Source organism: Haplochromis burtoni, unplaced genomic scaffold (assembly GCF_018398535.1).
Source record: "Haplochromis burtoni strain Fernald_Lab_line unplaced genomic scaffold, NCSU_Asbu1 Contig_85, whole genome shotgun sequence".
NCBI lineage: Eukaryota > Metazoa > Chordata > Actinopteri > Cichliformes > Cichlidae > Haplochromis > Haplochromis burtoni.
In genome coordinates, this window is record NW_024582446.1 from 2,137,276 (window position 1) to 2,148,283 (window position 11,008).

The 11,008-nt window shown below is 42.7% G+C and overlaps 1 protein-coding gene across 2 annotated transcripts; it reads right to left on the bottom strand.

The window, feature by feature from the left end:
• Positions 1-2: 2 nt before the first annotated feature.
• On the bottom strand, positions 3-10,418 carry foxo3a (forkhead box O3A). 2 transcript variants are annotated; one of them, XR_001336428.2, is made up of 3 exons: positions 7,159-8,627; positions 1,548-2,924; positions 3-1,476 (listed from the first exon to the last, which is right to left on the bottom strand). XR_001336428.2 is itself a non-coding variant. In XM_005926127.3 (3 exons), exons 2-3 carry the CDS (start codon positions 7,711-7,713, stop codon positions 1,620-1,622), a joined length of 1,860 nt encoding a protein of 619 aa, XP_005926189.1. In that variant the 5' UTR covers positions 7,714-8,078; positions 10,335-10,418; the 3' UTR covers positions 3-1,619. The 2 variants fall into 2 exon arrangements, 1 of the variants encoding a protein (XP_005926189.1); XM_005926127.3 differs by adding an exon at positions 10,335-10,418 and having other exon boundaries at positions 3-2,924; positions 7,159-8,078.
• Between the last annotated feature and the right edge of the window lie 590 nt (positions 10,419-11,008).

Below are 11,008 nucleotides of genomic sequence, written 5' to 3' on the forward strand. Positions count from 1 at the left end.
AAAAAAAAAAAAAAAAAAAAGTGGAAGCACAGCTGTGCAGAAATTTATTAAAAGGTTAAGCCAATGAGAATTATTTAATCTGGTTAACACGCTGTTAAACATTTCTCAAAAGGACCCTTTCATTTGTTGTGCAAGTGATCACCCAGTGAACAGAGCAATGAAAACATGATTTTACACAGCCCTAACCAAATGTGCATCGAGGAACAATGCAAACAAGTATCGCAATAAATAAACCAAATTTGTTTTTACAATGATGCAACATGAGACAAGTTTACTAAAACACTCCTGATAATTTAAAAAAAAAAAAAATTAAAAATGTAAACAATTTTAAAAAGCATCCTGCTGTTCCTACAAAATTGTGCTGATGTAGATTTTGCCCTTATATCACACACTTCTGATTAGCTATGCACTGTGTAGCCTCTTTCCACTTATTTAAATGCAGATAAACTTTGGCAATATTTAAGATACTGTGGTCATTTCTTTCATTACAAAGAAAAAAGAAAAAACACCAAGATACTACACACCCTCCCAGTGTTGAAAACATGTCACCCAGCACCTGCTATAGTGCTGATAACAAAGGAGAGGCTACTGACGGTGCTTCATCTGCAGCCACTCCCTGCTATCTTTAGATTTAGAGCACCAAGAACTCCATCAAATCAACGCCAAAACTGGTGTAGTTGTCGAGCGCTGCGAGTCACTAAGTGTTTGACAACTAAAAAGTGGTAACTAGAACTAAATCGTGTCCTTAACTCAGTCCTAAGGTCTGTATACAGAGCAGTACTTCCAACAGTGCAGTGAGTGGAAGAGGAGGGACCTAAAAAGGGATCTGCAGCAGAAACATCATCAATACTTCAGTAATGGACCTCTTCAGAGGGAACAGAATTCACAGTAATGTCACTTAAAAATCACAGGGTAAAATTTGCTACAAAAAATAAAAATTGAAAAAACACTGCATACAAAAAACACATCATGTAGAGCAGTTCACATCTTGATAGCATTACATACTGATATTTGGTGTGAATTGGTGCATCAATGGGGAGGGAAAGCTTTTAAAAAACTGTTTGTCCATTTAGGCTACGTCTCAAAGAAATCTTTAAAAAACAAAGGGAAAAAAAAAAAAAAGCAGCTTGTCAAGTATCCTCCACTGGAACGTAGTAATGTAACATTCTCTGCAGTTTTTGTAAACAGGCCATCAGTCAGGCTGACAGCTGGTTTGGCAAAAAATGTTTTGGGTATGAAAGGGTGTGAAAGAGGAGAGAAAGCAGAATGAAAACACTTCATTTTCAGTTTTATGTATTACTTTGTGATATGAGTGAATCCCTGAGACTGATACGAGTTGATCCATGTAGTTTTAACTGAAGGTACTGTAGTTTCATTCCACTCAGTACCGTTTGTTCATACTGGCCAGGCATTGATCTTTTGAAACAATTATTTTTTTCCTTCACTGTGAAGACACTGTTGTTTTGTCTCAGACACCTACAATACAGTACTGAAGTTAATGCCGCAAATGAAAAATAGGAAGAAAGTCTACTGAAACTCTTACATACCTTCCTTCCCTCTAGTTGCACAACGCAGGACAATTAACCCAAATTTACACCTTCTTTACTTCTGACAGCTCCTCAGCTCGGCACCCAGCTCTGAGGGCTCTGTTTCGAGCTGGAGAAGCTTCCTGAATTCTTGTTGCTGTTCTGTGTGGAGGTGAGGCGAGAGTCAAAGCTGAGGTCCAGGCAATCTGCGTCCATCAGTTCATTGCGGATGATTGAGTCCATGTCGCAGTCCAGATTGCTGCTGAACACCTCAAGGTCCAGATCAGCGGAGAAACGGTCCTGACTGGTTAAACTGGAACTGAGCTGCATAGAGGCGTTCTTACTAGGAGACTTCAGGTGTAGCTGCTTTGTTTCAGGGAAGCCGTCGTCACTGTCAGAGGTTGACAAGCCCGCTTGCCAACCAGGCACTGAAGAGCTTTGGGCCTGGCCTGCACTGGTGTGGTTAACCAGAATGTGGTCTTTGCGGAGCAGCATGGCATTTCGGCGGGAGTTCTGCAACGCGATGGCGGTGCTGGCCTGCGACATCAGAGGGTCGGACTGGGTCATCATGACATTGCTGGGGCTGTGGGAGTCCATCCCAAGCAGATCTAGGGCCTGGTGCTCACTGTAGTGAGACATGCAGGAGAAAGTGGTCTGCTTGTTCTCTTGGATGGTCTGCATGGGTGACTGTCGCAGGCTCGTGATGGACGGAGGGCTGAAGAGTGGGTTCGTCCCATAGCTGCTAGAGGGACTACCTAAACTGCTTCCTGAGCAGCTGAAGGTAAATACTGAACTCCCCTGACTGTTGGCCCCATCTTCCTCTCCAGGAGGAGGCTGCTGGGATGCTGTGAGGCTGATATTGTCTAAAAGATCATCCATCAGGTTGTCAGAGAGCCCGTCATTGAGGTTCATAGTGCCTGCCAGATCAGACAGTCCTGTTGGTCCAGTGGACGGAGACATGCTGCTGGGGCTGGAGTACAGCATTGGCGACAGGGGTGAGTCGTCATCAGGTACCTCATCCAGCTCCAGGTTAGCCAGGATTGGGGACAGACGACCGCTGAGCGTGCTGGCGTTGGAATTTGTCCGAGAGCGGAAGTCTGTCCAGGCATCGAGCTCGTCGCTGCTGCGGGAGGTGGGACTTCCTGTCCATTTGGAGAGGCTCGAGGAGCTCTCAGAGCTCCCATCTTGAGCAACCTGCAATGAGGCTTTTTTCTTTGTGGCACGTCCTCTGGCTCCTTTGATGTACTTGCTGTTATCCATCGACACAGCCCTACGCCTGGGAGCTTTACCTCCTTTCCCACCTTCTGGGTTGACCATCCACCAGGAGCTTTTCCCAGTTCCTTCATTCTGGACTTTCACAAAACGGCTATGGAGGGAAAGATTGTGTCGGATGGAATTCTGCAAAGACAAATGATTAAGAAAACTTAAGCATTAATATAACTTTCCCAGTATGAGCAATAATTCATAAAAAAAAAATCTTGTGTACATGATACGATTAAGTATTAAATACTTTTAGGAGCTTCAAAAGCTTTAACGAGATGTGACCTACAAAGTGGACCAAGTCAGAATGTGTGTTCCTGCTGCATCTGTTAGTGTTGTTCTCAAACTTCAGTCAAGCTTAAAACTACAAAAGATTATAACATTACAGTAATTGCAGAGCTCTATAACGGCCCAACAAAGGAACAATGAGCCAGATAATATAAATCACTACAACAGAATACAAAACTCAGTGCTGTAAGCAGACAGTGCTGTATTCTGTGTCCCCTACAAAACTTCTTAAGGTTTTGTTGTTCATCTACAGTACTACGTTTTCAGCATGGTGTGCAGTGTTCCTAAAATTTGAGGAAACTGGACAAATTGATGACAATAAAAAATAATAATAAAACCACAGGACTGAAATTATCTGAATTTTGTGTTCTAAATAGAGACACTGCTGACTTTTCAGATGATTACAAAAGACTAAAAGTCAGTGGCAAAAGGTATTATGTAGCTTGAAAGTTATGGTTCAAGTTGCTGTCAATATGTACAGTCGAGTGGTACAAGAGTGACTGTCTATAGCCATCTAGAAAACATGGTTGAGGCTCTGTCATGTTCTGGGCTGTGTTTTAGCTAGAGGTGTTGAAATCTTGGCAAATTGATGGAATCATAAATGCAATCAAGTATAGTTTGACATCACCGTGTGAACCACACCACCCCCCCCCCCCATCGGTCATAGATTGGCCTCCCCAGTGCCCAGACCTCAACATTACTGAGGCAGTGTGGGATCATCTTGACAGATAACTGAGCAAAAAGGCAGCAAACATCCAAAGAACTTCAGTCTCCTTCAAGAAGCCTGGAGACACATTCCCAAAGACTACTGAAATTCAAATTAAAGAAATGAGTGACTCAAGGATATTGCACAGGGTTAACTGTAATTTAACCCTTTAAGGCCAAGTGTATCAAAGATGATACATCTATATCAGTGTAAATATTCTGCAAAAAAAATATAGAAAGGAAAACAAGCCTGATGTAGCTAATATGATACAAATTTAAACTTATGCAAATTAACATTTATCGTTATTGCAAGACTCACTAAACAATCCATTAATAATAATAATGTTAAAAAAAAAGTTTTTGGGCTTTTATTTCATGGTTCCGGCTTTAAAGGGTTAATACAAAAGGACTAATTACCAATGCTGCAGTGTCTTCATAGACATTTCTTTGCACTGTGACCCATTTCTGGCTGCTCACAAAGGTCTACAGGATTTCCCTGGAGATGTTCCTTACCACGTACAAAATTAAACAGCTGGAGCGTGCACGCCCAGCCTGTCACACTTCAGTAACAGAGGGAGAAACTCCGCAGTGATCTCCATAACCCAGAGGCCAGCTTCACAGGGAGAGGCTTCAGCTCAATTCTCTAAAGCTTAAATTAACCTGATTTAACTCAAGGTCCCATTTAAACCCATCTCTAAGACGATTAAAGTTAACCGCTAAGCAAGCTCAACACAAAACAAACTACAGCAAGAGGAGACCAGAAATTGGTCTCATTAAGGCACTTGATCTGCGCTTTAATGACTGAGGGTTCTCAAACAAGCAGGTTTTTCCTCTTAATGCTTTGAGACAGTAAAGACCCACCAACAAGAAGCCATTCTAAGAGAAGCAGTAAGAAAAGGCTGAGGTATGCTAAATTACACGAGAACTGGGCTGATGACAGTGGCAACAGGTTTTATGGCGTGATGAACACAGTTTTTTTTTGTAAAGAGGCTCTGTCATACCATTTGATATGGAAGATTTGATTCAACATCTGGAAAACATCCTTTTGGCAACAGCTTCATTTTTCAGCATATCAGTGATTCCAAACATACTGCAGTAAACTCATACCTGATAAGTGTTTCACTGTTTTCTACTGAAATCTTATGCAATTGCATCTGGTCTTTGTGTTTACACAACAGATGAGCAGCCATTAGACCTTTTATTTCTGGTTAGAAATGCACTAATCCACTCATTTCCTGTCTATATCTATCTAGACAAAGTCAGAGTCTCTGCTACTACTGAATCAGTTTACATAAAAGCTATCTCACTGACAAGAACTCATTGGGTGAACAGACCACAGCGGTACACAAAAAAAAAAAGTTTGTCCATTAAAGCTAAATTTGATCAATTTAGAATTGCTTTCTGATATCGATCTATCCAGTGGGATTTGTGTATCCCTTTTCAGCTACATATTCTAACTATCAAAATGTTTACATGTAAATTTATCACTACCATGATATCCAATACCACACTTGTCAATGGGGCAAGTCAAATATTCCAACATGTTGCTTATCCCATGAGCTACAGGCAGAGAACACAATAACACCACCTGTCCCGTTCAATCTAATGCAATCCAATACAGTGGAGTTGCAACAAATAAGCCTCGGATACAGTCCGGTGTTGACACAGGAGGTTTTTCATTCAAGTCTGTGATCATTTATTAGGCTTTAAGATGTACTGTTGTTGTATTCAATTATTGGAGCAGGCAGATTTACAACCTCAAAATGCCCAAGGCACTGATACAACAAAATCTGAAGACTCAAAGGTGGTTTACTGCAGAAGTACTGAATTTTAAACATGCTTCTTTTATTGATTTCACTTCCTGTACACAACCAGTAAAAGACTGAAGCACCTTGTTAAAGATTTAAGGTAACCACATCCATATGAATAAAACCAATAGCAAACATACAGCAGCGTAACCTACCTGTCTGCCTCCTTAAGATGAAATTTTATTGGATATATGAAGGTATCCAATAAGCTTCACGGGCACGTACAGTACAAGCTGTACTGCATTTACAAGAGAAATCACAAAGAGCGAACTCCTGCCTTCCCCTCCCCCACACGCAGTCACAGTAGTGCTGCAGCACCCTTTGAGCAAAGCCTCGTTCTGAGCAGGGACTGGAGCAATGCCAGTTTAGCCAGAGCCAGATCCAAAGACAAACACTGAGCTTCTCTCATACTGCTACACATTGACCTACATAATTTATAGTCAGCTGATTGATTCTTGTGCCCAGGCATCATGAAAAGACAACAGCGGGGCTGAACCGCAGAGGGTTTGATGGACGTCCATACAGGGGCTGAATATTTAGTTTGACTTACAGCACTGGAGACAAAGCTCAAAACTGAAGGTGGTGTACTTTCAGTGTGCTGAATGAGATGTGTGACGGGTCTGAATTTAAAACCCATCTTTTCAACCCTGAACCTGCTGGGGACACTTTTGCCAGGCTCAACCTGAATGTCACACAGCTCCAAAGCATCGCCTAGGAAATGCTGATGTCAGCACATGTGAAACCCTGTTATTAACCCTTTCCTTTTCCAGTCAACATCTGCCAAGCTCAAATATGCATCAGGCAGCTTAAACATGAATGAAAACTGACATCTAGCAGTTTTGAGCATAAAGTAACTGATTCTTTGCAGATTAATCAGTTTCACATGTTCAGAGTGATGTTTTTATTTCCCCTTCTGTAAATGCAGCAATTTTAACCAGCACAATTTAACCAGTGTGATTCATTCAAAGAAGCTGCTCACTGGAATCAGCTTGCATTGCATATCCAGTTGTGCAGGATTACACACACACACACACACACACACACACACACACACACATTCCATGACAGATGAATTGGTTTGGTCCAGGCCAAACTAATCCTGAAAATCAAACACAAGCAAGGCCCGGCTGAAGCTTTGGTGAAGTCTGTGCTGCAGTCTGAGCAGTATGTCTGAAAGTGAAATCAACTTTGCATTGCACGTCTTTTGGGTTTCAACTTTCAAACAAGCCGCTTTGTTCTCAGAGGTTCGTCTGCATCCTTAATTTTAGAGGCATAATGAAGCGTGTAATGTGATACGCATTACTACAACTACACTGGTTTACATATAGTTACACCATGTGCCGTTAGACTGCCACACATTTTCAGATCCCCTGCTGATAGGAGGAGATGTTTGATAAATAAATGTGTATAGCCAGTAACTGATGAGACTACAGGTTTGTGATTGCACCTACTGCCTCCATCTCAGAATTAAAATGAGCTTTGTGCATTGCATGTCTTACAGGACAAGTTAAAAAAAAAAAAATAAAAACACTGGTCTTTGTTATGATGAGCCCCAACACATCACCGCTCACCTTCCAGCCAGCAGAGCTGTTGCTATCGCCTTTGTCCTTGAAATATGGCACGGATCTCACCATCCACTCATAGATTTGGGACAAGGTCAACCTTTTCTCAGGGGAGCTCTCGATGGCTTGGGTAATGAGGTCTGCATAGGAGTAGTTGCCCCAGGCATTCCTGCGGGCGGAGGACTTCCTCAGCTGCTGGGTGGCAGAACCGCTCGGAGCTGCTGCGGGGGTTTGCGCCGAGGACGGCGAGCCGTCGGCGGTCTCCTCTTTGGATGGGCCCCGCTGGACCTCCACCGGCTGGGAGATGGAGCTGCTGCTGCTCGGCTCTCGGGTTTTAATAGCGCCGCCGCTGGCTTTCTGAGCAGCGCCGCTCCCCGTGCTCCCACCCTCATCATCCTCCTCTTCGGGGATTACGTCAGTGTCATTTGCCCCGGGCTTGCCCGCACCAGATTCCGGACGGGGCAGGGGCCAAGTGCAGGACCGTGGCCGCTTCTGGGGCTCGAAATCCGGATCTATCTCAACGTTTAGAGGCGGCTCGTTGCCGTTGCGCGACGCCTCAGCCATGTTGGTCGTAATTTGTCGGGGGTTGCACAAAGGGTTATAAAATCACTCGGGTCGCATTCCATCAATGTCGCGTGCAGGCTTCGTGGACAGTTTATTTACTATGCAAGTGTCCCTTCCTGAAGCTCGGTCCCAGCACGTGTCAGTCTATCAGTCCTCCTGCACGGCGTCCGTCCGCAACACACGGAGCAGCTGGAGCTCACCACAATCACCAGAACATCGCCTTTTGTCGTGCTAAGCCCACACCCTGGCCAACATGCATTGCAATTTCGTGAACTGTGGAGTGAAAAGACGTGAAGCGTACGCGGAGCCTCGGAGGAATCCAAAACTGCGTTCCTTCACAAGCGTCCGCGTCCCGCACGGCGATCCTGCATGACAAAGGGAAAAATCTTAAATGTACACGCACGCTGCATCTAATGCCACCACATCAGTTTCATCACTCCACACAGCTGCCATCTTGACCATTTCACTTCCCCAAGTTCTTAATCAGCCGTGCTGTGGAGCTGCCAGTCGCTTGAGCGCTGCAGTCCAGATACCATCAAGGCGATTAGGGGACGGTTTCTTAAGGGCCTGCACCTTCTTAAAAATGTGGCTGCTGGGAAAATGCACCGAGCCTAAAAATCCGCCCAGTTAAGAGCTGAAAAATAATGATGCTGGCTGTAGTCTAGCATCCCGGACGAAGTAGCACGGTGTCCTCCGTGTGCCCAGCTGCCTGCAAACACTTCATTCAATCTGCTGCTGCGGTTGGCGCAAACGCTCAGAGCCCAGGAGAAGAGGGTTAAAAAAGGAAAAAAGCGATCCTGCCCCCTGGACTGCACTGAAATTAAAGCGACAGTGTAGAGATGTCCGCTCGCCAATGACATCACCTCTAATGTCCCCATCGGAGAGTATCCAGTGCGCAAAAATTAACGGTAAAACTGGATTTTATTCACTTGAATATTACACGAAAAAAAGAAAAGAAAAAGGGAGCAACAATGTTTACATAAAAATCAGGAATGCAGGGGAAATAACTGGATGTCAGAATATATAGGTCATCTTTAAAAAATACAACCAACCCAAACTAACCTGAAAAACTGACTGTACCGTTAAAGTTGATAAATATGTGCATTTTACCCAAATATGCCTTTAAGTTCCTCCCACACTGCCAGGAATACAGTCCTAATATACTCGACTGGCATTAAAAACATTTAAGCCAAAGCAAAAACCTATACATTTCCACCAAAAAGGTAAAAGTATAGAATAAACAAACATGCTCCTCACAATAGGCTGTTGTTTTTGTCCCCTACTCAGATATGCAGTTTCTAAACATGTCATTTTCCTATCTGAAACCAGAGCTAGATATAGTCAGGTCCTGACAGCAACCGTTTACGGAAATTTGGTGGTTATACTGACCTGAAGAATGTCAGCTGCACACCTACCCACACAGCCTCTGATGTTTTTCCAGGTCAAAGATTGTTATCTGATACCCGATCTTTGATAGCCAATACAGATTTAAATCTGAGTTAACACACACACACACACACACACAAAAAAAAAGAAAACCACACAGATTTTGAATGGACCCACTATTTAAAACAAAAACACCCCGGCAGTGTACAGAAAATGGAACTGAAGAGGTAAAAATATTTATAAATTCCTTTTCACTGGAGTACATTTCTAGATATCGACCTTGGTATTTGTTGCAGACACTTCACAATAGCAAAACCACCAAAATTATTTTTAAAACCTGCTTAAAGGGAGAGTTTCCCCAACGTCAGAAACTATTCAACTCTTAAGCCATATTGCCAAAATGAATCTAAAAGCCAATAAAGTAATCAAACACTTGTGTTTGCATAAATATCTAGTCAGCCAATCACATGGCAGCAACTCAGTACATTTACACGTGTAGATATGATTAAGACAACCTTAGGTAGTTCAAACCAAATATCTGGATGGAGTAGAAAGGTCATTTAGGTGACTTTGAACATTATATAGTTGATGGTACCAGATGTGGTGGTACCATTTCAGAAACTGCTGATCTAGATTTTCCCACACCACCATCTCAGGAGATTACAGAATGATGGTCCAAAAAGAGAATATCTGTAGTCCACAGCAGCTCTCTGGGTGATGGGATCTTGCTGGTGCTTAGAGTTGATAAAAGGCAACAGTAACTTAAATAACCACTCAAAGGTATACAAAAGAGCATCTATTCTGCATGTTGTCCTTCACCAAACTTTGAAGAAGACGGGGTATAGCAGCAGAAGAGCATACTGCTTGACACTCCTGTCAGAACAGAGAACTGAGGCTACACTTCCCATGGGCTCAGTAAAAGTGGACGACAGAAGATTGGAAAAAAGTGGGCGAGTACTTGAAACACTTTCAGATTCTCCGCTTATCTCTTACATTATACTGTGACAGAGCAGTATAATACAAATATAGATGATTATGATATTTTTAAAACATGTTTATTTGTTGATTTGCAATTGCTAAAGCAACAGTAGTTCACTTGCTATCTAAGCTATCCATCTGTGTTAGCATTCTGTGACAGTTTAAGTAATTAATGCAGTTAAAGCAAATTCACAATGATAAATTGCTAAATTATTTTATTATGTTGCAGGTTCAGGGTTTTGCTTTTCCTTACTTACCACAGTTTTCCTCTCCTTGCCCTCCATACTGGTCAAGTGTGTTAAAATTCGCCCCGTATGTCCTGACTTTTATAGTGCAGGTGATGTCATTTTGAACCTTGCTGGGCAAAACCAAGTGGAGGGCTTTTCTTGTGTGGGAATGTTTTCTGTTGTTTGTTTAATGGATTATGGAACAAATTGTTGAAAGAATTTGTCCATATAGGAAAGAGTTTATCAATGTTAATGCACTAATGCTAGGCTAGTGAGCGGTGTGTGATCTTCATATGTTCATGTTGGTTGCCATGTTTACCCGCCTGAGGTATTGGTACTGGCCAGACCAATTAGACGCGAAAACAGCCCTATATATAATCAGTCAACATTAGCTTTAGAAGAAGATAGGTGCTATTTCCTGCTTAGATTATGTAGCTTTTGTTAGAGTTAATTTGGGGCACCAAAAATTAAATTTAGGCCCAAGTTTCACATGTGACAGAAAGCTGTAAATTACTTGCTTCAGGGAACTCAAAATGTTTGCTGGTGGTGTAATGGTTCCATTTTGGCACACTTTGGCCCCTTGTAACAAATGAGCACAATGTACCCATCTTATGATGCTCAAATTATCTCAAACTGGTTTCTTGATCATGACAGTGATGTTCACTGCACTCCCCAGTCACCAGATCTCAATCCAATAGAGCACT

Coding starts and splice junctions, on each gene's coding strand:
- foxo3a (XM_005926127.3), bottom strand. CDS start 7,713: ATGGCTGAGGCGTCGCGCAACGGCAACGAGCCGCCTCTAAACGTTGAG. Junction 2,925..7,158: donor ACAGCTCTGCTGGCTGGAAG/GTGAGCGGTGAT, acceptor TTGTCTTTGCAG/AATTCCATCCGACACAATCT.